This window comes from Corythoichthys intestinalis, chromosome 14, assembly GCF_030265065.1.
Source record: "Corythoichthys intestinalis isolate RoL2023-P3 chromosome 14, ASM3026506v1, whole genome shotgun sequence".
Classification (NCBI taxonomy): domain Eukaryota; kingdom Metazoa; phylum Chordata; class Actinopteri; order Syngnathiformes; family Syngnathidae; genus Corythoichthys; species Corythoichthys intestinalis.
The window spans coordinates 15,779,773-15,807,668 of record NC_080408.1 but is presented as its reverse complement, the minus strand read 5'-3'; the positions used below and the strand labels follow the sequence as shown (position 1 = coordinate 15,807,668).

At 39.9% G+C, this 27,896-nt stretch overlaps 2 protein-coding genes across 3 annotated transcripts; one reads left to right on the top strand and one right to left on the bottom strand.

Annotated features, from left to right (window-relative positions):
* Positions 1-483: 483 nt before the first annotated feature.
* Positions 484-6,377, top strand: tceanc2 (transcription elongation factor A (SII) N-terminal and central domain containing 2). Its single transcript, XM_057857589.1, has 4 exons — positions 484-890; positions 963-1,104; positions 5,033-5,226; positions 5,455-6,377. The coding sequence occupies exons 1-4, from the start codon at positions 792-794 to the stop codon at positions 5,641-5,643; spliced, it is 624 nt and encodes a 207-aa protein (XP_057713572.1). The 5' UTR covers positions 484-791; the 3' UTR covers positions 5,644-6,377.
* Positions 6,064-19,701, bottom strand: cdcp2 (CUB domain containing protein 2). 2 transcript variants are annotated; one of them, XM_057857588.1, is made up of 5 exons: positions 19,610-19,701; positions 15,459-15,806; positions 14,874-15,215; positions 12,991-13,347; positions 6,064-7,208 (listed from the first exon to the last, which is right to left on the bottom strand). In XM_057857588.1, the coding sequence occupies exons 1-5, from the start codon at positions 19,692-19,694 to the stop codon at positions 6,721-6,723; spliced, it is 1,620 nt and encodes a 539-aa protein (XP_057713571.1). In that variant the 5' UTR covers positions 19,695-19,701; the 3' UTR covers positions 6,064-6,720. The 2 variants fall into 2 exon arrangements, with proteins under 2 accessions (XP_057713571.1, XP_057713569.1); XM_057857586.1 differs by lacking the exon at positions 19,610-19,701 and adding an exon at positions 18,283-18,405.
* Between the last annotated feature and the right edge of the window lie 8,195 nt (positions 19,702-27,896).

The following is a 27,896-nucleotide window of genomic DNA, read 5'->3' as shown; positions in this document are numbered from 1 at the left end:
TGGCTGGCGGTTACTAACATCCTTCTCCGACCTGTCCATGTATACATGTAACATCTATGTGTTAAGTATTCACATCTGTGAGTTATGATGCGTTGATGACCCCTGGAATTTTGGAATTTTTACAAATTTTGTACAAAGGAAATCTTAAATGTCAAGAAATCATTTCTTTCGTGTCTCCATCCTGTATGTAATTTGATGACAATTTTTTAATATAAAAAAAAAATCAAATAGAAATACATATAGATGACTCTATAATATACAAACATTTATTAAATATGTATTCACTCTGTGTAACAAAAGAACACACGCAACAAAATTTACATAAAATTAAAATTAACTTGTGTACGTTTGCAAAAGTCGGATGTCCTCCTTTTAAATAAAACATTCAGAGAAAATGTTTTGTGAGGGAAATAAATAAATAAATACATCCAATTTAAAATACGGGTTGCTTGTTGAAAAACAACGTAAACAAAAGTGTTGGCGCTATTAGATGTGAATAGATAGAAAATGTGCCTGTCACAGGATATTTCTTTACTTAAAATATTTAGTATGTTTACTAAATTATTTTATTCAGAGTGTTTATGTTGACAAACTACAGAGATGAAAAAGCAGGCATTTTGGAGTTTCCTCTTCTGCGATTTTTAAAATTCCTATATATCTAAATGCATCATAGTTAGCCCAGTAGCATTGCTGGGTACGGCTAGATTTAGTAGCAGTTTGTGGTTCTCTTTTATTTGCGGCAGTCCTCAAAATTACCTCAATTGGGTTCAGTTTCGTATTTTTCTCTCAGAATGGACAAGTTTGTAGTGCGGCTGCCTCAGGGAGGGACAATTAAAACGTCGAATATCACCGAGAAGGTTTACAAGCAAGCTACTATAGAATCCTTACGGGTGAGTTTTGGGGGTCTTCCTTCACTTAAACCCAAATAGGAGCCACCCTATCTAATGAGACTTTTTCTCTAGAGGGTGGTCGTCATTGAGGACATTTTGCGTTGCAAGTCCATCCTGGAGCTACCAGGACAGAGCAGAGACAACATGTTGAGTGCCTTGAACGAGCTGAGCAAGAAGATACCTTCCAAGGAGGTGCTGAGGTCCACAAAAATAGGTGATAATAATAATAAAACAATGCTGCCATATTGCTGAACTCAGACTTTGCAACAATAAAGTTTTTTTTTTTTTTTTAAATAATATTGATAAAATTTACTTAAGTGTTCCCTGTTAATATATTTTTTAAGCAACATTAGGTAACTTTTCAGCTTTGGTCAATTTTAGCGACGATGGTGCACATACGCGGTTGTGTTTTTCCTTAACTCATTTGCTCCAAAAAACGTATCTATTTTTAATTGCTTCAGTGTACCAAAAACGTATTTATACGTCTTTTGCATTTTTTTTTTTTTTACAAGAGGCATCAAGAGGTTCCGATCTGTCTTAGGCTAGGTTCATACTACAGGTGTTAATGCACAAATCCGATTTTATCGTGTTTTTCCGACGTGAGTCAGGCATTAACTTGAAGGTCTGAACAGGACATGTCGCATAGAAGTGGACCATTTCAAATCTGATCTGAGTCACTTTCGTATGTGGTTCAAATCCGATCTGGGCCACATTTTTTCAGAACGTGACTGGCGGGCTGAACTGTCAAAACTCCCAAATCGGAATTCGTGCAGCAATTACGTCAGCAAAAAGCAAGAGGCACGGAGGACGGCAGCCATGTAGTCATTTGCGCCTAGCTTGAACTCTGCTTTTAAGCACGAAGCGGGTTTGACCACAGTCATAAAAAAATAAAACGAAGGAAAGAATAAGCCTTACAATTTTCGATTTTCATTTTGTGCGCCGAATGAGCAATATTTTATTATTGGGCACATGGCTGAGTCGGGGCAAAGTGACGCACCCACGTCATTTCACGCACACACGTCAAGGCTCGTGCGTGTATGCGTTCTATCAGTCCATAGAAACTTTGAATATAAGACTAAACGGGGATTATTAATGTCTGTTATTTGTGTCCTCTTTTTGAAACTCAAAATATGATCACTCTGGAATGACAAACAGCTAGCATGTGTAATTTTTTTTTTTTATGCTTCTGCGCATGCGGGTATCTTTGCTGAGCGCATCTCGGACTGCGACTTAGTGCGCATGCGTGATACTTGAACGGTCTCAAGTCTCAATGGACAAAGGCAGTCTGAACTGACACGCCAAAAAAACAGATATGGCAAAAAATCGGATTTGTGCATTAAGACCTGTAGTTTGAACCTAGCCTATGATACAATGCACAAAGCTCAAAACCCATTTTAAAGGAATAAAACTGGCCACTGGAGGGCAGTAGCGCATTTGGTAAGACCCGCAATCCTATTCAACGGCAACCAACGGCCAAGCCGCAAAGAGAGAGGGCAGAAGAAAATCAAATGGATGACAGGCAGCGGACGACCGAGCAGTACAACCGGTAGGACACCCGGGATGCCAGGTGCTGGACGACCGAGCAGAACGACCTGGATCACTGTATGCCGTTTAGTCCGTGCTGCTCCCGAGCAGAGCCCGCAGAGACAAAAAAAAAATTCATCTTTTTGAAATAGGCAACGATGAGGGAAAAGTTTAATCCGCTGTCGCGGCCAACACAACGTCATCTTTTAGTTAGTTATGTGTCAATCAATTGTTACTTTGCTATCAAAAGCTCTATTTGCTTGTTTTTTTTTTCTGTTATTTTGTGAAAGGAAAACATTATCCAGATGTTTGGGATGCAACTAAAGCAAAAAATTATGATAAATAGCTGTGTTAAAGTCAAAGTTATGTTTGAAATGTATGCGTTCACAATAGAGCTGTCCCGACTAGTCGACATAGTCGACGTCATCGATGACGTAAATCCGTCGACGAGCACAACATCCCGTCGACGGTTAATGAAGGGTTAAAAAAATATATGCGTGGGAAGTTAGAATGTCGGATGCTCTGTTTGCAAGCGGGGAAAGCGGCACAAAGCCAAAAAAAAGCGCACCAGAGTGTCCAAAACATTGCCTTATTTCAAAGAAACAAAGGAGAGTACACTCTTCTGTCCTGTCTCTTCAATGCCAAGCTTGGCTGCACGTCGGCCGTGAATAAAAACCTCAAGCGCCTTCACGCAGTTTGTAATTTTTTTTTTTTTCATTTTTTGTACACCAGAGGGTGCTGTCGCCTTACTAAATAATAATGTTTCATTGACAATGGGCCTATAAGTGCTATTACTATTGTTCTTAATGCTAATTGAAAGGTTTATTTCATGTTATGGTTTATTTTATGGTATAGAAAATTATATAAGGTTAAAAGGTCATAAATATATACAGTGATTGCACTCAAGGGAGAGATTGTCAATGATAAGGTAATAAATTAAGGTAAATGCAATTCATATAGGCAATTCATTGATATATAAATAAGGTTTAAAAGGAAAAAGGTGAAAAGTTTTTGTTAATTTCTAATTATGTTGCTTTATTTGTGTGCACCGTAGCTCTTACAGTGTGTTTACATCAAGGATGGAATAAAAGTTGTAAACCATCAGTTTAAGAGACCATCTTTTCAATCGGGAGGCTACACTAGTTAATTCTATCAGCATTTGAACTCATTGTTTATTTGTGATTTATTATTGTTATTTACGTGTTTATTTGTACTTTAATAAATAATTTGAGTGTTCCAATATGTTTTTTGTGAATTGATAAGCGTCAACAAAAATTTCATTGCTAAATGAGTAAAAAAAAAAAATAATAAAAATTATTAGATTAGTCGACTAATCGTAAAATTAGTCGGCTGACTAATCGGGAGAAAATTAGTCGTTTGGGACAGCCCTAGTTCACAAAAAGTTCAATTTCTCCGTTTTTTTTTTCATCAGAAATTGGAAAAATGCTCAAACTGAGCTATTTTCTAATGCTGATTTCTAAAGAATGGAAAAAGATAGGAACTTACTTTTTTCTGCTGAAAGATGAGAGTCTAATCTTTCTTTTGGTGGGTTCCATATTTATATAGCAATAGAACAGAATTTCCTGTGGGCCTTGCAAAATCAGTCAAAATTCAGTAAAACGGCTGGGAGCGAAGGGCCTTGCTCCGGTGAAAATGGCTGGGAGTGAATGAGTTAAGGAAGACTGCCGGTCACCTGCAGATGGCTTAAACGACATTTCTGTTTCCAGTGGCTGTGTGACGGATGAATAGTATTGATGTAATGAATCCAGTTGTGGCTAGACAATAGCATATGACGATGATGACAATAAGAAACGTGATTTTGTACCGTATTCCCCCACCGGCTCTGTGCCCCTCCCTCACCCGACAGCGCTGATGAGTTGGGGGGGGGGGGGGGGTCCTCCTCAGACAAAACTTTTTGTTGCCCTGCCATCCTGCCACGAATTGTATCCGCTGAATGGTGGCCAGACTCAATAGCTGGAACAGCGGTGAGTCTGGTGTACCAGGCTAGTTCTAGTCTACTTCTCTCTTTATAACAAATGGGGAAAGGGGGAAGTGATGTATGCTGTGAAGCAGTTTGTATTTCCTTTATTTTGGTCAAAGTTAATTAGTAGCGGTGAAAGTAATACAGACCCCTTCGAGATATAAACGGTGTCATTCAAGTAGTTGTCAGTTGACATATCATCACAAATAAAATATTTTGTTAAGGTTGAAAAGTTACCCAGTGTCTAACCAGTCTCTTTGACAAGTAGCTAACGGGAGCAATTTTAACAACTGTAACGGTTGATTCACAACACTAAATTAATTGAATGTAGTTTAAAGCTGCTGATACAGAATGGGGACTGGAGTATTTTATTTACTGTTATTTTTGTATATTTGTTTACTGTTATATGTTAAGTTGATACTGAAATAATAGTTTGGTTTAGCCTGAGAGGATTTTTGAACAATTTTGGAACTAATGTGCAAACATAAAAAAAAAAAAAAAAAAAGGAAGGGGGTGCATCAGTAATCGTTTTATAATCGAACTGGAGCCTCTGAATCGTAATCGTAATCGAATTGTTAGGTGCCCAAAGATTCCCAGCTCTAATGCCTTCCCTCTTCATTCTCCTTGTCTTCCTCAGGTCATACTGTCAACAAACTGCGGAAGCACCCTGAGCCTGATGTGAGCTCGGTAGCTGTTGGTGTGTACACGGCCTGGAGGACGTCCGTGGTGGAAAATTCCAACAAGCCATCCATCGAAGTGCGATCAGACAAGCAATCCGAAGGGCTCAGGAGCAATGCCAGGAGACTTCTTGGCGAGGCTCTGGAGCTCAAGGTGAAGTCCAACTTAATGACCGTAGTTATAGCACGTACATCTGGGTATTGTTTTGAGATAATAAGCCTATATAGAAGCACTATATATAAAGTTTGTTTGAGCCGAGTTCAATCATTGATAATATAAATGATTCCTTATTAAAACTGAGAGCTGACCTTGTGAATTGGATTATGTTCTGAGGTAGTGTGTTTGGTGATATTTTCTTGTATTTCTACTTGTACCTGCCAGGAAGACTGTGGCTTGGTGGACTACACGGAGAGGGAGGTGTTCCACCAGAACGGCAGGCTTGTCAGCCGCTCATACCGCAGGACGGTGCGAGCTCTGGTGTTCGCCTTCAGGCGACAGCCTGAGCTCAGAGCTCAGCTGAAGCAGGACCAGTCCTCTGTCGCACAGCTCGTGTCCAAGTATAAGAGATAAGCCTCTGAAACGCCTGCTTTTTATAAGCCAAATGTTTTTTTTTTTTAATCATTTATGGGTGTAAATATGCCGTTTATCATTACAGAACCTATCATGATAGGTCATAATATAAACATAGTGTAGTTTTTTTTTAATTGATTAGTGCTTTATTTTCGTTTATCACCCTCATGGAGCAAGAGCCTATTCCTGCTGATTATGGACAGGAGGCAGGAAATAGTTGATAGCTAATCACAGGGCACAAAAAACATTCAGACTCAACGTTCATACCTACGGACATTTTGGTGCTCATACAACCTACTGTGCATTTTTTTGGCATACGGGAGGAAACTGGAGTACCCGGAGAAAATCCTCGCTGGTACGGGGAGAACATGCAAACTCCACAAAAGGCCAGAGCCTGGGATTGAACAGTTGATCTCAGAACTGTAAGGCGGGCATGCTTTAATCCTGCATCAACATATAAAATAAAACTAAACTTGCACAAAATTGTAGGAATACCTTGTGGTGTATCATTTTGTCTTCTACAAGAGCCAGAAAAGTAGGTTTCAGTTCCATGATAATAAAGCGCAAGAATGTAAAGCAATCCCAAGGGAAGGAAGTAAAACAATACCTCGAAGTTTATGGATGTAATTAGATTAAAACGTTTAAATGTAACCGGCCTATTTTTGGCTGAAATGTGTCCTAAGTAAAATCTGACTTTTACAATTTTATTACAGTTTTGCTCTCCTCTTCCTGTTTCAAAATATGCTCATGTACACTAAAATATGAAAGTCCAACAAATTTAAAGAGATGATGCATTAACGATAGCTGAAGCATTCACCATGGGAATTAAGACTAAAACAATAATTGTTTGACTCAAAGAAGTTTTATTAACTACTTTTTGGGAGACATTTGGGAGCCCCTCTAAATCTTGTGGCTTGTGTTTGCCTAAAAAGTCCTCCCCCGCTGTTCTTTGTTTATAAGTGGGAGGGGATACGGTGGTAGTCTACAACCGTGCATTTTTATTTCAAGGTACAAATTTTTGATGCGGCTCTTGCATTCAATTTTGTACCCAATGTCGTGGCCAAAGAAATTCGGCCGCTAAAGCAAGACGAGCCAGACGATGGCAATCACCATGAGGATGACTGCCAGGACGCAGATACTGATGAAGACAATATCGCTGAGATCGTGGGGCTCGGCCTCAGCGAACACCACTTCAGGCCCTACGCCGGCAGCGTCGACCTGCATTGCCTCCTCCTCCAGCCGACGCTCCTCCACTGAGACGATGGACGCTGAGGCCAACTTGCGCATTGCGTCACACTGCACCTTGTACTCCTGCACATTGTTCCGTTCGCCATCGGAGAAATCAATGTAGAGCTTGTTGACCAGCATGGTAACGTTACGGTGCTTCTGGCTGGCTGTGCCACAGTTAACAAACTGTGCAAGGATTTTGTAAGAAGTGGCTGTCAGTTGGGCGGTGCACGAGGGGTTGCCCAGATAGATGCGTTCACGGTCCAGCTGGGGTAATGACTTCTGAGGTATCAGGATGGTGAACTCTGACCTGGTGCAGCTCACATTCACAGGCACCACTATGATATGTGACAGAAAATAAATGAAAACAATTTAAAAAACACTTTATGTTTTACATTTTTAAATGCATTCATCAAATTTCTGCTCTGCAAATCCTCACTCTAGGATGCTCTCTACCACTACATGGTTTTTATACACCATCTTTTTTCCAATTTCTACAGTACTTGGCCTTAGGGTCGAGATACGATTGAGGCTATACAACAAATTTTGGCTGAGGAATGGGGGTACATCGTGATCTGGTCAACAAAATCCAGTTGCAGACTACGTTTGGACAAACAGTGAATCACACATCTATGGAATGTTTTGAGGCTTTAGAAAACATTCTTTAAATTTGGAAGGAGAAGGTGAGCCAAACACAAGCAAATAGTTGATGGTGCAATTACCCAAGACTGCAAAACCAGAAGCACCAACCTGGGGAACTGCTTAGATTGACTACATTGACTTCATGTCACACACATGGATATAGGAGTGCCTGGAACCGTATAATGTCAACAGGATCCTAAGAACCTTAATGAAGGGCTCATTAAGGCGGTGGAAGACAACTCTGGAGGCTAATTCAAAGCCACTTGCACAGACAAAGATAAAATGTGGCATATTCCAAGCAGTTCTGTCCTCACTTCTGTTCCGCAGAGGCCTGAACTCTTTAGGTCATCTTATTGCCAAGTGTGGCTTCGGCTATCTGTTCAGAAGTGGATCAATGATCAGCCACCTCCTCTACATAGATTACATCATGCTGTATGCCAAGAAGAACTGTGACATCACCTCCTTGATTCACCTCACAAAGACATAGAGCAATGACATCAGCTTGTCACTCGGCATTCATACGAAGAAGAGGATCACGGACGCGATTTGAATTTTGAACTCCCTTATGGCAGCAATAGTTGTGCATACACTACAGATATGAATAATTTAGAATTCCAAAGGAAAATGGTGATCTTGAAGAGCAGCCACAGCGTAAGACGCTGAGGCAGAACCTGAATAGTCACCTGAATGGGAAGAATACAATTACAATATACACTTGCAGAATGACAGTAATCAGGTATCCCACCTATCACCTAACAAGACACTCCTGGAGATGCATGGAGGGTTCCACCTCAAGTCAAGTACAGTATTTTGAAGTTGAATGCAAAGAGGAAAGAGGAGGGTTTTAGTGACTGACATATGCTATCCTGAAGGAAAGACCAGGTCTCCAAGAATACATCAGAAAATAATACCCAGGGGTATTGTTGTACGATGTAACGATACATATTGCCAAAACGATATAAAACATTCAACATTTTACGTCTCTTGTCATTACCGCGTTAATAGACCTGTTTCTGCAATGCACATTTTGGACAGTAGATGGTGCCCAATTTGTGCTGACTTCCTACATTTTGGGATTCCATTTCCATAGTAGTGTCAGTTCTCGGCCTCAAGATATCCCCATCTTTGGCTCCTCCTGTATGGAGATAGAATAGTGCCAAAAGAAGTGAGGTTGTAAAATGAAAATTCTTCCTGTAAAATGACCATTTTTAACTAAAAAACACTTGTATTACCGACTTTTTCCTTTTGTAATAAACATGAAAAAAACACAATGTAAAAAATACATTATACAAGTGTTTTTTTTCCAATTACAAGTGATTTTTTTTTGTTCTACGGGTGTTTTTTCTTAGCTACAGGTTAAAAAGTTTTGTCTCACCCTTGTCGCGTTTTATGAGACAAAAAAAATACTCGTAACCTAGTTTTAAAATAAAAACATACCTGTAAAATGACTCATCTTAACTAAAAAACACTTGTATTTTAACTAAAAAAACACTTGTATTTCCAAATTTTTTCGTTGTGAAATAAACATGAAAAAACAATATTATAAAATTTCTTCAAGTGTTTTTTTTCCTCATTTACAAGTGATTTTTTTTGTTCTACGGGTGTTTTTTCTTAGCTACAGGTTAAAAAGTTTTGTCTCACCCTTGTCGCGTTTTATGAGACAAAAAAAATACTTGTAACCTAGTTTTAAAATAAAAACATACCTGTAAAATGACTCATCTTAACTAAAAAACACTTGTATTTTAACTAAAAAAACACTTGTATTTCCAAATTTTTCGTTGTGAAATAAACATGAAAAAACAATATTAAAAAATTTCTTCAAGTGTTTTTTTCCCCCATTTACAAGTGATTTTTTTATTTTTCTACAGGTGTTTTTTTCTTTGCTACAGGTGAAAAAGTTTCGTCTCACCCCTTGTGGCGTTTTCTGAGACAAAAGTCACTTGTAACCAAAGATGAAAAAATCTACTTGTACATCGAAATAATATGTTGTAAAACACAAAAATATCATTCCAAGTCGTGGTCAAAAGAAGACGTTAGTTAAGAAAGAACACAATCTAGTGAATAGTTCTTCGGGTGTTTTATCTTTAATAATCTACAAGTGTTTTCTGAGCATGTACAACTAAATTTCGGCCCAAGCATGTGATGTGAGGCAAAATTCAGACCAATCGGAACGGCGATTGTTCAGGAGGAGGGCGGGACACACCATTGCCGACCTGCTCCTTCTTGCTTTATTCATCACGGCAGAGTACGACAGAAATGGCAGAGCACGCTCAGGTAAGAAGTTCCGTGGAATTAATGTTTTCTCATGAATGTCATTCAGTTAAAGATTTATCAAGCGTATAATTGGCTCGTCGTCGATTTTCGTGCCTTTCTTAGGAAGGCGAAATTCACTTGATGTTGACACGAATTATGATTATATACGCTTGATAAATCTTTAACTGAATGACATTCATGAGAAAACATTAATTCCACGGAACTTCTTACCTGAGCGTGCTCTGCCATTTCTGTCGTACTCTGCCGTGATGAATAAAGCAAGAAGGAGCAGGTCGGCAATGGTGTGTCCCGCCCTCCTCCTGAACAATCGCCGTTCCAATTGGTCTGAATTTTGCCTCACATCACATGCTTGGGCCGAAATTTAGTTGTACATGCTCAGAAAACACTTGTAGATTATTAAAGATAAAACACCCGAAGAACTATTCACTAGATTGTGTTCTTTCTTAACTAACGTCTTCTTTTGACCACGACTTGGAATGATATTTTTGTGTTTTACAACATATTATTTCGATGTACAAGTAGATTTTTTCATCTTTGGTTACAAGTGACTTTTGTCTCAGAAAACGCCACAAGGGGTGAGACGAAACTTTTTCACCTGTAGCAAAGAAAAAAACACCTGTAGAAAAATAAAAAAAAATCACTTGTAAATGGGGGAAAAAAACACTTGAAGAAATTTTTTAATATTGTTTTTTCATGTTTATTTCACAACGAAAAATTTGGAAATACAAGTGTTTTTTTAGTTAAAATACAAGTGTTTTTTAGTTAAGATGAGTCATTTTACAGGTATGTTTTTATTTTAAAACTAGGTTACAAGTATTTTTTTTGTCTCATAAAACGCGACAAGGGTGAGACAAAACTTTTTAACCTGTAGCTAAGAAAAAACACCCGTAGAACAAAAAAAATCACTTGTAAATGAGGAAAAAAAAACACTTGAAGAAATTTTATAATATTGTTTTTTCATGTTTATTTCACAACGAAAAATTTTGGAAATACAAGTGTTTTTTTAGTTAAAATACAAGTGTTTTTTAGTTAAGATGAGTCATTTTACAGGTATGTTTTTATTTTAAAACTAGGTTACGAGTATTTTTTTTGTCTCATAAAACGCGACAAGGGTGAGACAAAACTTTTTAACCTGTAGCTAAGAAAAAACACCCGTAGAACAAAAAAAAATCACTTGTAATTGGAAAAAAAACACTTGTATAATGTATTTTTTACATTGTGTTTTTTTCATGTTTATTACAAAAGGAAAAAGTCGGTAATACAAGTGTTTTTTAGTTAAAAATGGTCATTTTACAGGAAGAATTTTCATTTTACAACCTCACTTCTTTTGGCACTATTCTATCTCCATACTCCTGCCACTGTATGTGAGTATTGCATCCAAGAGAATTAAACATATAGCAACACATACTAGTATAATATTCATATTAATTATTAATAATAATGATTCTAACTTAATATAAAAGTCAAAACCACAACAAACAAGTATTTGCATATGTTTTAACATTTGAACAAAAATATGTGTCCTATTGTGCTGCTTTTGTTTACACTCTGAATAATTTAAGGTTGCAGGACTACTTGCTACTTTGCGGCAGGCCAGTTTAATTTAAATGGAAAAAAAAAAAAAAAGTGTGTCCTAATTGTAATAATTTTTTACCACCATCATCATCATCTACTGCTTAGTCCGGGGTCGGGTCGCGGAGGCAGCAGCTTTAGCAGGAAGCCTAGACTTCCCTCTCCCCAGCCACTTCGACTCCAAGGCTGCCGTTTCTCACCGATTTTTTTTTTTTTTTTTTTAAACCAAATAATACAAAATTTATTATGTTGTGGCATATCAATACTGTGATATAAAGATATCACAGAGCACTACCCAAGAGTGATTTGCGAAATGAATGTCTCAGGTAACAAGCTGAAGAATAAGGAACCAGACGGATATTTATTTAAAGACGAGCCTCGGAAGGCATGTACCATTGACAGATTTTGTTTGACACTAAGAATTAGGGCTGTCAAAATTATCGCATTAACGGGCGGTAATTAATTTTTTAAATTAATCACGTTAAAATATATCACGCATTTAACGCACATGCCCCGCTCAAACAGATTAAAATGACAGCACAGTATCATGTCCAATTGTTACTTGTGTTTTATGGTGTTTTGTCGCCCTCTGCTGGCGACTGATTTTATGGGTTTCAGCACCATGAGCATTGTGTAATTATTGATATCAACAATGGCGAGCTACTAGTTTTTTTTTTGTTGTTGTTGAAAATTTTACAAATTTTATTCAAACGAAAACATTAAGAGGGGTTTTAATATAAAATTTCTATAACTTGTACTAACATTTATCTTTTAAGAACTACAAGTGTTTCTATCCATGGATCGCTTTAACAGAATGTTAATAATGTTAATGCTATCTTAATTTATTGTTATAATAAACAAATACAGTACTTATGTACAGTATGTTGAATGTATATATCCATCTTGTCTTATCTTTCCATTCCAACACTAATTTACAGAAAAATATGGGATATTTTAGAGATGGTTTGAATTGCAATTAATTACGATTAATTAATTTTTAAGCTGTGATTAATAAAATTTTTAATCGTTCGACAGCCCTACTAAGAATAAATACTGCTGGAAAATACTGGACAGAAAGACAGTACAGAGGCACTAATGGCAGCAGAAAAACAAAGCAATAGACAAAAGCTCATTAGGGGTCTACTACAAAGTACATCAGACAGGGTCCACGGTCCGTGATGTGCAAAACCCCCAGAGACTGTGGATGACAGCAGGTTGAAGATGCAGGAGGGCAAGGCATTAACGGAGAGGCATAACCAGGTAATGGGAATACTATAATCGTAAATGGAAGTATTTATACAAACTAGACAGGAGTTTCCAGAATCAAGATGGCAGAATTCACTGTAGAGGGTCGAGAATAACCAGGCCTACAACCTGTGAGATTTAGTAATCTGGACTGACAAACTGATGACAGCGATCGAGCCTGCTATAGTGGTGCTGGATGAGTATCAGAAGATAGTGGGTGTGGTGAAGAAATACCATGAGCAGAAGGAAAAAAATGAGAGAATATGTGGATAGTGAAGGCAACAGTGTGATCGGGGTAAAAGAGCCATAATCCCCTGGATGGGTTGATGGCTTCAGAGGATATCAGTAAACTCTCAATCCTGAATGAATTTGTGATTTCGGTTTTACCTCCGAGATAAGAAGCGGTGAAGCCTCTGTGCGCCTTGTCTCTGTCCGTGCTAAGAACCACCAGCATCTTGTTGCCTCGAGAGACGAGTGATCGTGGTCTCTCGGCGCCGCACCAACGTCCCAGCATCGCATCCACTGCCTGGCGTTCACCGTCGTACACGGCCACCCAGTCGTAGTCGCATGCATCAGTCAGGCTGTTGCGGCCCTCCAGGTCCATCACAGGGAAAAAGAGCTTGATACGGTAGCCAGCTGCTAGCGATATGCTCCAGTGGCAGTTGATGTTGTTCGGGTAGATGTGCGGGAAATTAGGGCTGCTGAAGTTGCCGCCCACGTCCGACAGCACCTGTTGGCATTCTCCTAGACGGTGAGAAGTTTTACAAAAGGCAATTATTTACCATAACTTGAAAAAGGAAAGTTTACCTGTGGGATGTTATCAGTATGACCAGAGCAGTAACAGGAAAGCTAAAATACTGAGAAAGTGGTAGACTACTAACAACTAATGCTGCTTTCAGACATACAGTAATATAACGCAACATTTCGGGTTAATGTGACCTGCAATCTTCCTGGGCAGTGGCTGCCAGACATAGGTAAATGTATCAGTATTTACCCAGCTCGTGCAGCATGCGACTCTGGCACGACATGATGCCTGATAAATGTATTTTATTCGTAGATTCCTCTGAAGAAATAGTTAATTTACTGAACCGATCTGACCCATTCATTTGTAAAGGCCGTACAGAACGTCACATCCTCAATCACATTGTTTATTTAAAATATGATAATACGAGGAAACATGCAATGAACACGTTTACTGTCATTGCTCAGGCAGAGTCCTATACCGTCCCATTCAGAAGTTAACAGTCTCTTCCTAAGCCCTAAGATCAGAGAACAGTTCTCTAGTTTCTTATTAAGTAAGTAAATAAGTTCTTTGTTTACTGCTTCTTAAATGTTTTCCCATCTTATGGTCAAATAAATGAGGAAATGTAGTCCAGTCATGAGATAGCTGCGTCATTAGCGCCTGCACTCTGATGTGGACATAGCCTGCAGCATTCAGACATAAAGCGACCCAGGAAAATTCCAGACATTTGACTAGTGCATGGCGCGGTAAATTTGCAGGGTATGTCTGAGTCAAGCAACCTGGTACAGTTGTACCTCTACTTACGAAATTAATTGGTTCTGGAAGTACCGTAGTTTTTCAAACTGAAAATTCTGCAAGTGGAGACGCATTTTCAATATAAATGCCCAAATCCATTCCAAGCCCCCCCCCCCAAATTCTGACCTAAATCTTTTATAAAGCATAAAAATGCATCAAAACGTAACACATACAGTACATGTTACAATTAGATTGTTGCACAAATAAATTTAAAATGAGAGTTGTGCATGTAACAAACGAACAGAATAAAGAATAAAAGTTAACACACCCACGTAACGCTGTCGGAACACCTCATAGCCAGAGGGGCGAATGAAGAGGAATCTTGGATACACACATACACATGCAGTAGAAGCCCTTCTTAGCCAGTTGGATGCCAGGAAGATGCTAGGCAATAGCCAATGGCAGAGAAGCTATAATTATGTTACGTTCAGCTCTGGAAGCTGCGAGTAGCAGTCCATACTGTATTTTTGCCTTTTGTATCCTGAAATTTCCTTTGTAACACAATGCAATATTTTCTCATTGAGACCTATGGTAACCTGAAAATTCTGTATGTAGAGACGATCAAAAGTAGAGGTATCACTGTAATTTCTTTCAGACATGAGCACGACCCAGCTAATATACTGGAACATTACCAGATTTCCCCATATGTCTGAAAGGGCTTTTCCAAACCAGGGATTGTGGGTTTAAGCCCTATCTGAAGTGTACATTTTGAAAAACCTACAAGATAAGGTACCAGAGTAGTAGTACGCCTTGAAGCCTCGTCCCCCGATGTTGAAATCTGATTTGAAGACGAGCAGCAGCTGGTTGGCTGTGGTGACGGTAGTGGGGGGTTTGTCGGTCCCGCAGTACGTCCCCAGGTGGTGATGCGTCACGGTGGGGCCGTCAAACAGGGCCACATAGTCAAAGTGGCAGCCTTCGTTATTTTCCATCTGGAAATCCAGGAAAAGAAGAGTGACGGCGCTGCTGTTGGACACACGAATGAGCCACGTGCAGTCAGCGTCATTGCTGTACTCAGCCGGGTAACCCGGGCTTGAGATGACGCCCGACAGGCCCGTTAGTACACCGCCGCACATGTCTGCACAAGAGAAATACAAATCCAATGATACATACACTTGCACAGTATACAATAATGACATCTAATATGTCTGTCAACTAACTTATCCACCCATCTATTTTGACCTTTCTAGATGTTCATAATCCATCTACTCATTCATCTATTTCCAGACATCACTGTCTTGACAGCCATCCATTGATTCATCTGTCCACTTTTTCCTTCAAAATTTTGAACCAAGACAAATGGTAGAATTACATACTCTACCTTTCCTGTAGCCCAAACTGAAGCCCCTGTGCGCTACGTGACGATCAGACCGAAAGATGATTGACATGACATTCCAGGATGAGGTAAAGGCTGGTGGGGGTGCATCACCGCAGAAGGTCCCTAGTAGGTTGCCCTCGTCACCGGCCACGCCATTGTAGATCTTGATGTGATCGTAGGCGCAGCTGGTGTGATACTCTAACTCAAAGTAGTGGAATGTCAGCAGCACTGAAGAACCTTCCGGTACAACAATGAGCCATGAACAGAGGATGTTGAATGGATAGAAGTCTGGGAAGTTTGGACTGGATAGGTTGCCGGACGGCGCAGAAAGGATGCCTCCACATTTTATGCCTTGGGGGGAAAACGTAGCATAATAACCTATTTATTAGGGTCACTATATTATCTTTTGTTTGGCACAAACCAGATTATTTCACATACGGTTTTAATTGAAGGCATACTCTATTTGTTTTGCTAAATATTTTTAATTGTGATCTGCAGTAAAGTGCTTCTTTCCAAATCCATAAAATTGCTGTACGCCTTTTTTTGCAGGATCAGAATTCAACTTTGAAAGTAGAATTCAGTTTAACCAAAATCCTAAACAGACGCATGAGAACAGGCATCTGCAAGCTACGATAACAAACTCACCTTTTTGATCTGCCTCCGTGTCAACGAGCAGTACAAAATAAACGAGCATAACCACCCCGAGCGTCATTTTACAGTTTACGCTGACTTTTTGTCATGCATAAAGTAAGCAATTGTAGAAAAAAGGTGCCAGCAGAGTCAGCAACATGGTGATAACAGTATACACAGGCCAGAGCCCTTAGCTGTTGATGCTTGTGTAGCTTCTAAAAAATTAATCCCCAACCTGAAACCCAACTGAGGCCTCCTTTACTAAATTTTAATGACAGGGGGTGGCCTGTAGGGACAGTGTACATTTTTAATAACCCCTATTGGATAGATAGACAACAACACAGAACATGCCACCCACACGGAACATATTAGGTAAGCAACAGGAAGGGTAACGGTCTTCCACTCTTGCTGCAGAGCAACTCTGTAAATGACTACATTGCACGTCAGCCTAGTTACTTAATGTCTTGGGCAGAGAAACTCAGTGTGTGGTGGTTATTAAAGACCCCATATTATGTTTTTCACCCTATTTAACTTAAATATGGTCAAATATATGGCATTGTCAATGAAGCTAAACAAAAAAAAAATCGCGAAGAAAATAGTTAAGTACTTTTGTTGTTTGGCCCTTTTTCCAAAAACGGAGGTTAAACTAGCTGTTTCGTACTTCTGTAACTTTCCTACATAACAAAGACTCAGTGCCCGCCTCCCAATTCAAGGTCCTGCCTTCCTTACCCAGTACCCTGCACCTAACCAACATCCCTGCACAAAAATGTTGAACTTTGGTCACAGTCGCCTTCTTCTGATTGGTTGAATCCTCTTCTTCGATGTCATTTTTCTTCAGGTGTCAATGGTAGTCAGCAAATCAACCAAACGGTGCGTTAAACGACGCGCCTTTTCCTTTCAGCTTTTCCCTTCAGGGGTCGCTACAAGGAATCAGTTGTCTCTAGCTAGCTCTATCCTCTGCATCCTCTTCTCTCACACCAACTACCTTCATGTCCTCTTTAACTACATCCATAAACCTCTTCGGTTGTCCTCTAGACGGCAGACCGGTATGGGTCTTTGGCGCATTTGCTACCTAGCCGCACAGAAATAATAACTTATTAATGACTGCTTTCTGGCCAAATAAACTTTGGCGTGTGCCCCTTAACACACCAATATCCCTGTCTACTCTAGATATAATATTAAAGGATAGAATGTCGTCATAGAAATCCATTGATTGGACTGCTCGCAGTAAATCTTGTTTTGTATATCTATGTGCGCTTGTCCTCGATAACGATGTATGACGTAGGGCGGGCGCATCACATTTGTTCCCGGAAATAATTAGCCCCCACACTAGAATGACTGAAAACAGACATCTTTGAACAGATTTTTTACGGAAAAAAAGGCACCTGACGAGCTAGAAGACGAGCCTACAACCTTGAAGAAAACAAAATCTATGCTACTTCCCAATCACTAAAAACCCACGAACTGCGAAGGAGTGGATCTGTGACCCGTATGTGAATAAACCGAGTGATTCGAGCATGTCTGTGCAACAGGAATATCGGCTTGTAGAGATCGTGAATGACGGCGACCTTAAACGTACATTTGAGACGACAACTCTACCGAGGTTCTGGATTAGTCATTTCAGAATATCCTGACACTGAAAACTGCTACAATTTCCAACATCGTATCTTTTTGAGGCAGGCTTCTCCCACTCTCCCATCTCAGGACCATCTCGTCTCATTGTAACAATCTCAGGCCTCCCACTAATTCAGCGGGTGAGTTGTATTTTCCCTGCACTTAACACGACGGGGCTAAAAACAAATGTTATTATATATTTGCTGTATTTTTCTGCCGCACATTGCCGGTGTTCTGAAAAATTTGGCATGTGCCAAATATTAACTTACGTTTGCCATGTTAGCTGCACACAGCTCTCTCACTTAACGACTTCGCCGTGTCGTTAAGCATTAATTTACGCCATTTTCGTGTTGCACGTGTATGTTTATGATGTAAATAGTTTTTTTTAGCACCGTTGGATAACATTGAGAGTCCAACTGAATATAAAAGAGGGCTTTTTTCACCACCACAAAATCTTTGGAAGCATAATTTTATAATTTTTAGCAAAATTTGACAGAACACCGGTCCGTGAAAAAAAAGACCCCTGCTCTAGACCTCCTGCCTGGCATATGGAAATGCAGCATCCTTTTGCCAATATACTCACGATCTCTCCTCTGGACATGCCCAAACCATCTCAGTCTGGCCTCTCTGACTTTACCTCTAACATGCGCTATCCCTCTGATATTATTCCTGATCCTATCCATCCTGGTCACTCCCAAAGAGAACCTCAGCTACTGCCTCCAACTTGTATAATTAGGGAGGATTGAATAAGCGCTGCTCTTGCTGATTACAGTTGACGCTCAGCTGTGCAGCAGGCTAAAGCCGTTGGGCGTCAGCTTCAGCAGTCTCTCCAAAAAGGTGGTGCTCTGCCAAGTTGCTGTGGGAAGGCCAAGCTATCACACAACTGGTTAGCCTGGTATGCTGATCTTTTGTATTGTGAATTGGACTACCTGATTGATCCAATATGTATGTCAGTTATCCACTCAGGGGGTAGCGTAATAAAATGAGCCATTTTACAAAAAGCGCTGTCAACACCGTAATGAAGGTGCGTCTGTTTTAAACCACTTGGGGAAAGAATAATATTTGGCCTTCAACTAAATTTGTGCTGAAAGGCATCCTTGATTCAATATGTAAAGTGGGGCAAATAAGTATTTAGTCAACCACTAATTGTGCAAGTTCTCCCACTTGAAAATAATAAAGAGGCCTGTAATTGTCAACATGGGTAAACCTCAACCATGAGAGACAGAATGAGGGGGGAAAAAAAAAATCCCATTGTTTGATTTTTAAAAAATTTGTTTGCAAATCAGGGTGGAAAATAAGTATTTGGTCAATACGAAAAGTTCATCTCAATACTTTGTTATGTACCCTGTGTTGGCAATAACGGAGGCCAAACGTTTTCTGTAACTCTTCACAAGCTTTTCATATACTTTTGCTGGTATTTTGGCCCATTCCTCCATGCAGATCTCCTCTAGTGCAGTGATGTTTTGGGGCTGTCGTTGGGCAACACAGACTTTCAACTCCCTCCGCAGATTTTCTATGGGGTTGAGATTTGGAAACTGGCTAGGCCACTCCAGGACCTTGAAATTTTGGTTTCATCTGACCATAACACATTCTCCCAGTCCTCTTCTGGATCATCCAAATGCTCCCTAGCAAACCGCAGACAGGCCTGGGCGTGTACTGTCTTCAGCAGGGGGACATGTCTGGCAGACAGGATTTGAGTCCCTGGCAGCGCATTGTGTTACTGATAGAAGCCTTTGTTACTGTGGTCCCAGCTCTCTGTAGGTCATTCACTAGGTCCCCCCGTGTGGTTTTGGGATTTTTGCATGATCTTGCATGGAGCCCAAGATCGAGGGAGATTATCAGTGGTCTTGTATGTCTTCCATTTTCTAATAATTTCTCCCACAGTTGATTCTTTACACCAAGCGTTTTACCTGTTGTAGATTCAGTCTTCCCAGCCTGGTGCAGGTCTACAATTTTGTCTCTGGTGTCCTTCGACAGCTCTTTGGTCTTGGCCATAGTGGAGTTTGGAGTGTGACTGACTGAGATTGTGGACAGGTGTCTTTTATACCGATAATGAGTTAAAACAGGTGCCATTAATACAGGTAACGAGTGGAGCCTTGTTGGACCTCGTTAGAAGAAGTTAGACCTCTTTGACAGCCAGAAATCTTGCTTGTTTGTTGGTGACCAAATACTTATTTTCCACTCTAATTTGGAAATAAATTCTTTAAAAATCAGACAATGTGATTTTCTGTTTTTTTTTCCACATTCTGTCTCTCATGGTTGAGGTTTACCCATGTTGACAATTACAGGCCTCTCTAATCTTTTCAGTTAGGAGAACTTGCACAATTGGTTGACTAAATACTCATTTGCCCCACTGTATGTCAATTATCCACTCAGGGAGTAGCGTCAGAAAATGAGCCGTTTTACAAAAAGTGCTTTTAAACCAGAAACGAAGGTGTGTCTATTTTAAACCCTTGGGGTTATGCATACTTAGTTGCACATAGCGACTTTAGATTATGTAAAACCATTTCAACTTTGGTGAAGAAAAAGAATAATGTGGCATTCAAGTAAATTTGTGCAGAAGGGCATCATCAGAAATAGGCAGTTAAATAAATTATTTGGTGGTTAGTTTGTGGCCGGGCAGCCACCTCAGACATACAACTATTTGTATGTGCTGTTAAAACATAGGTTTTCCATACGTCCCCTTTAGTGGCGTTCACTGTAGAGTTGATAAAGGTTTTATGATGGCAACAGTTTGGCTCTTTAACTCTATTTACCATTATTCCCTTTTGGGTGATACTTTCCCCCACATTAAATTCTCACAAAATGAAATGAGGGGTTCTTATTTGTATAAAAAAAATATATATACTCAATTGGTATGAACTATAAGCAAAGCTAGATGGCGCTGTTGTATCATGATGACAAGACGGTAGGAGGACAATATCGCTTTTTCTTTTCTCCATGCAGCAGCTCCTTACAAGCATGCCAAACTCCAAGCTGAAATAAATAAGAATGTGATTAAAATCAGTCAAGTGTTTTTTTTTTTTTTTTTTAACTGCTGCCATGCACATAGCTGCGCACGCACGCACGCACGCACGCACGCACGCACACACACACACACACACACACACACACACACACACACACACACACCAGCCCCCCAACACACACACGTATACTGAAATTGCTGGATGTGGCTCGGCTGCCTTTGAATTTTAATTCCGTCCTCTCCGAGAGAAAGAAAAGCTCGTCATTGTTCAAGGATGCGGATATGTGGCAGGGCAGCAGTTGAAATGTGTTATGGAAAGATACGGGCAACTGTTCAGGGGAGGGGGTTGAGCGCAATTAAATCACCTCGAGTAAATACTCCAGGAACAAATGAGCTTGAAATGACTGCAAAATCAACCAAAAGGAGAAGAGAGCTTGAGTGATATACTCACATAACATGGAACCCAATTGAATATCAATTGAAGTGGTTTTATGCACATGCGTAAATAGGATTTCTTACATCATCTGCACAGAAAATGAACCTGTAAGGAACACCCTAGGGTGGGCCTAACGTCACAAGAACTAAAAATATGCAGGTAAGTAGATAACATTTACAGTGTGCATGCAATTCAATACAGTTTTCAAAATTTAGTACAACGCTAGAATAAAGCAGTAAAAATGTTATGCCTAAAGTTCTAGAAATACATTTTTGCAACCATCCATCATTTCTGTCTGTTTATTGGGAGATTTTTTAAAAAATCTGTTGCCCATTCATTTGTTTATCTATACCCGTCATCCATTCATCACCCATCTCTATCCGCATTCTCTGTCATCCATTTCAATCAGTATTCATCATTTATATTTATCGTCCATTTTGGTGCTTTTAGACCACCACTCCAAAAGAATTAATGACTGCCACTTGCATACTACTGTATGCTTGCAGTGAACTCTGGTCGATTTGTGGTTTGCTATTGATGTGTTCACCTTGTTGTCACCGAAACGTATCCTGAGCTATTTGCACACTCACCTGTCGCATGTACTGCATACCTGTCAACCTGTACGTGTTTGCCGTACAAAGTACGTTTTTTTATGCAATTTAAGATGTGTACGGCGTACAGGAAAATCTGTACGGAAAATCGCAAATTTGCCAATTATGGGTACCAGCCGGTATGCACCGAATATCAAGTAATGGTAAATCAAAAGAGTTCGCCGCGGTAGCCTCCATTCCATATTACGCTCTAGCGTTTACGTCACAGCAATGGGGGGATCTCGAGAGATTTCGTGAGATTTGACAACAACACAGCCATATTGGAAGCAGGTCTGGGTCATGGGACATTTAAACGGCAAATACAATTCAACTACGACTGCCACAAGATGGAAAAAAGTTAGGAAAACCTAAGTTAGGAAAACTTGCCAGTTCAATACAGGGACAAAATCGTTACTAAGGCGAAGGACAGATATCTGATCAAACTTAAGGATGTGAACAATGTTGACCCCTATGAGCAAGCCGAAGACAAATGGAGTAAAGATGTCGGCAAGCTTCCACCATTACGCGAAATGGACATTCTGCATTATTTTGTGTTTGGTGTAAGTTACTACACTCATCAGCAATTCCGAAATGACAAATCGCTACAAAGCTACGAACAGTTTTGTTGCGGATGGGTGCATGACCTGCACATTATGACCGTATCAAACGGCAACACCATCGTTCTTGCAAAGGTAGGCTATGTGTGTTTACTATTTTCATTGCCATGAACATCTGAATTTGTGCTGTGCTGAGCTGTGATTGTTAAGTGACAAATCAATGCTGTGTTTTAGAAAACATTTACCTTTCTCAATGTTTCTCAGTTGGCCTACTGCAAGCAAACTCACTTCAGAAATTTGCGTAGACAAATGAAATCAACTTACCGGAATGGAAGTGCATAGAGCAAACTCTGTGTGTAACTGTAGAATTAAACGTTATGTCCTTTCTTCTGATCGAGGCAACCCATGCCATTCTTCGACGTTTGGTAAGTTTAGATATGAGCTTTCCCACGCCTTTTCTCCATGTAGGGATCCGGAAGAAGCTCAACGGGGTTCCGTCGATCTGTACATTCTCCTTTCTATTCGATCGGTTGTTGCAATTCTTTACCGCACAATAATTTCCAACCATTTTTAAAGAGCGACCTGGGTCGAAATGCCTCACTGTTTGTTTCCCGGGGTTCTGATACCGAACTTCCTGCTTCCAAAATGGCGAGAGAGGCGGGAATCTCGCGGATGGGGGGGGAGTGCTACGTCATACACACAAGCCTAATTATTTTTTCGGTGCAAACGAAGCGAGTGGTTTCATGCTACTGTGCGCATGCGAGTGCCGCCTGGTTTTTTCCCATGGGATGATCTGCAGCTTATGACCAAACCAAGTTCCATGCAAACTGACAGCTACTGGACAGGTATTCTAAAGCAGACCACATCACTGGGAGTGCAGAGATTTCCTGAGTTATGGAAACTCTTTTCCATTTTGCTGTGCCTCCCACATAGCAACGCAGATAACTGAGAGGGTGTTCTCACTCGTGAGAAAAATCAACACAGAATACAGAAAGAGCATGTCAGAAGATACACTTGTTGCATATTTGCAAGTGAAGATGAACTATGATGGCAAATGTGACTTTGCCCCATCAGAAGATATGCTAGTTTCAGCAAAGAAGGCAACAGTAACATACAACAAAGAGCACAGTAGTAGTTAAAGCAACACTTGTTTATGTAATTTAATAAGTTATTTGTGTGTATAGAAGAAAATATTCTTTCATTATATTGAAATAAGTGTAAAATAGAAATTTTTTAATCTGGTTATAATTAATAATGTCCAACTATGTACATAAATAAACGCATTTGAAAAAAAAAAATGGTGTCAGGTTTTTTTGTATTTTGTAAGGAAAAATACGGCGGTTTGTAAGGCCATGGACCCTTGGAGGTTGACAGGTATGGTACTGTAATTTATTTTTAGCATTCATCTGTCGTATCGTTACTACTTTCTGTACAGCAAAAGTAACTTTGAATCTAAATACATAAATGTCAATTTAATGTTAATCTTTTTTAAATGCCAAAGACTGAAATGGCAGTGCTAGCTAACTCCTGCGATGTTGGTATCAGCTGTGTAGGCGGCTGTGAAGCAACATGGAAAACAACACTTTAAGACTCAAATAGTGCATATATGTTTCTCTGAGGTTTCATGGGTGTCCGCTCTATGTTCTAACGATACGCACAAATATTTTCAACCATCCTGCAGTGAGAAAAGTCATCTGAGGCACCGATCAGCCGTCTGCATTCATGCACACACATTGGACACATTTGGGAAGTATTTAGTCAAATGTCATCTGCTAACAGAAGCTATTTATCAGCTCTCTTGTTACGCTAATCAAAAGGGTGGCAAATGCCAAAGCTCACAACACCATGATACACACATGAGCGTGCGTATGCATGATAACAAGCAGTCTAATCCCATCTGCTTCTTTAATGATGCAAGTCTTAAAGAGTAGGGTTTTCCAAAAGAACGACTATAATTGACATTAAAAAAATCACTTTGCACTTTATCATGCTGCTCAAAGATATTTTAAAATGCCTTTGACAAAATAAATATTGTTTAAAAAAAATCTACGTTTCTGTTTACATCAGTCATGACAGTGGAATTTACATGCTTTTGTAAAATAATATACACTCACCAGCCACTTTATTAGGTACACCATGCTAGTAACGGGTTGGACCCCCTTTTGCCTTCAGAACTGCCTCAATTCTTCGTGGCATGGATTCAACAAGGTGCTGGAAGCATTCCTCAGAGAGTTTGGTCCATATTGACATGATGGCATCACACAGTTGGTGCAGATTTGTCGGCTGCACATCCATGATGCGAATCTCCCGTTCCACCACATCCCAAAGATGCTCTACTGGATTGAGATCTGGTGACTGTGGAGGCCATTTGAGTACAGTGAACTCATTGTCATGTTCAAGAAACCAGTCTGAGATGATTCCATTTTTATGACATGGCGCATTATCCTGCTGAAAGTAGCCATCAGAAGTTGGTTACATTGTGGTCATAAAGGGATGGACATGGTCAGCAACAATACTCAGGTGGGCTGTGGCGTTCCAACGATGCTCAATTGGTACCAAGGGGCCCAAAGAGTGCCAAGAAAATATTCCCCCCACCATTACACCACCGCCACCAGCCTGAACCGTTGATACAAGGTAGGATGGATCCATGCTTTCATGTTGTTGACGCCAAATTCTGACCCTACCATCCGAATGTCGCAGCAGAAATCGAGACTCATCAGACCAGGCAACGTTTTTCCAATGTTCTATTGTCCAATTTCGATGAGCTTGTGCAAATTGCAGCCTCAGTTTTCTGTTGTTAGCTGAAAGGAGTGGCACCCGGCGTGGTCTTCTGCTGCTGTAGCCCATCTGCCTCAAAGTTCGACGTACTGTTCGTTCAGAGATGCTCTTCTGCCTACCTTGGTTGTAACGGGTGGGTATTTGAGTCATTGTTGCCTTTCTATCAGCTCGAACCAGTCTGGCCATTCTCCTCTGACCTCTGGCATCAACAAGGCCCACAGAACTGCCGCTCACTGGATATATTTTCTTTTTCGGGCCATTCTCTGTAAACCCTAAAGATGTTTGTGTGTGAAAATCCCAGTAAATCAGCAGTTTCTGAAATACTCAGACCAGCCCTTCTGGTACCAACAACCATGCCACGTTCAAAGTCACTCAAATCACCTTTCTTCCCCATACTGATGCTCGGTTTGAACTGCAGAAGATTGTCTTAAACCATGTCTACATGCCTAAATGCACTGAGTTGCTGCCATGTGATTGGCTGATTAGAAATTAAGTGTTAACGAGCAGTTGGACAGGTGTACCTAATAAAGTGGCCGGTGAGTGTATAAATAATTTGCCTTTAACCCTGCTCTTCTACTGTAAGTTCTTAAAAATGGCAAAATAAATACTCAAAATTTGTACTTCTTCGAATAAATAAGCGGAAAACATTGGGGAAAAAATATTGATGATAAAAATGCTGCATGTCAGTTGCTGAAGTTGATGCTAGTGTTTAATCCCGAATGACTGTAAGGGCAAAATACAAGGATAAGTAAACTATCAGTATCTGCACTCCATTTTTATTATTTGATTCAACATCAATACAAAAGTTACATTTGCATAATTATTCAGCACAGTTTCCCTGCTTTTCAATGCACTTGGTCCATTGTTGTACAAGCTTTCTTTATTTATGGACCGCCTCCTTCACCTGTTGATTGGCGGCGAAACAACGGCCCTTTCAAGCACCTGAAGTTGAGCTTGTTATGCACAATTTCATATGCAAAACCATGCCTAATGTACAACAGTCAGCTGTCAGTTATTCAGAGTCAGGGCAGGAACTTGTTTAATGTTTGCATCAGTAATAGATGTGGGTAGGAGTCCTGCTCAATCCACAGTTAAACCCTACACCGTGGTAAAACATTGGCCCCGTATTGTTCTGAATGTCTTATCTGGATTTCTGCTCTTGGTACACCTTCCGACCACAAAAAAACTGATTACACATCGCTGTTCTTCTTTGTTGCAAATGGAGAACAGTACATACATCTTTACTTTCCAACATCACAAAGCTCACTGAGGTGATAATGCAGAAAGTTACCATAAGCAAGGAAGTTTGCGCCATCTAGAAGCCAACATAACATGCAAAGCCGTACAGCCAATATACAAGCAATTAGAAAAAAAGTGTAGATATGTGTTGACTTGCCCTCGTAAAAGAATGACTAGATTATCTTTTTTTTTTTAAATGTTTTTTTTGTATTTTTATATCAAACATTATGCAATGTATTTTGTTTTAAATAGTTTTTCCGTCTTAATATGAAGGCTTTCAATGAAAGCAATGTTCAAAATCTAAATATTCAAAGTAATATACGTATTTTTTATGCTGTCCTATTATACGTATGTGTTTTCTTGAAAAACAATGGTTATACTTAACTGTACTTTAGGTATCAAATCTGATTACTATTATGAGGATTTTAGCATCAATTAACAGATGCCAGGCTTAGCAAATTATTTGGTCCTATTTTTTGTGAGATAATGATAATAGAATAAAGAACTATATATACTTTCATTGAAAGATCAAACCACTAAAGCCCAATTCTAGCGAAAATAATTTAAATGATTGCTCACACGACAACGTTACTATTAAGTGTATGCCACCAAAACATGGAACATAGATAGGGCACAAGTGTGTCCTCTGGCGTCCACTCATGTGACTTATGACGCAACATCACGAGATGCCACACGATCATCTCAGCATGAATATTCACACGCGAGTTGTTCAAGTAATTGGACGATGAAGTGAATGTGGCCTGACACTACGGTTACTGAAAATCCGAGGGCATCCGCTCAAAAACAGTTGTGTGACCTTTTTCCACAACACTGAATTGCAGAAAGAAGAAATGGAAGTCCTAGATGATAATGTTAGCATATTAGCTTTGCCCTGCACGCTGCCAAATTAAAGATTTTTGGGATAAGTGCACAACATATACAGTGGGGCAAATAAGTATTTAGTCAACCACTAATTGTGCAAGTTCTCCCACTTGAAAATATTAGAGAGGCCTGTAATCGTCAACATGGGTAAACCTCAACCATGACAGACAGAATGTGGAAAAAAAAAAACAGAAAATCACATTGTTTGATTTTTAAAGAATTCATTTGCAAATCATGGTGGAAAATAAGTATTTGGTCAATACTTTGTTATGTACCCTTTGTTGGCAATAACGGAGGCCAAACGTTTTTTGTAACTCTTCACAAGCTTTTCACACACTGTTGCTGGTATTTTGGCCCATTCCTCCATGCAGATCTCCTCTAGGGCAGTGATGTTTTGGGGCTGTTGTTGGGCAACACGGACTTTCAACTCCCTCCACAGATTTTCTATGGGGTTGAGATCTGGAGACTGGCTAGGCCACTCCAGGACCTTGAAATGCTTCTTACGAAGCTACTCCTTTGTTGCCCTGCCTGTGTGTTTGGGATCATTGTCACGCTGAAAGACCCAGCCACGTCTCATCTTTAATGCCCTTGCTGATGGAAGGAGATTTTCACTCAAAATCTCTCGATACATGGCCCCATTCATTCTTTCCTTTACACAGATCAGTCGTCCTGGTCCCTTTGCAGAAAAACAGCCCAAAAGCATGATGTTTCCACCCCCATGCTTCACAGTGGGTATGGTGTTCTTTG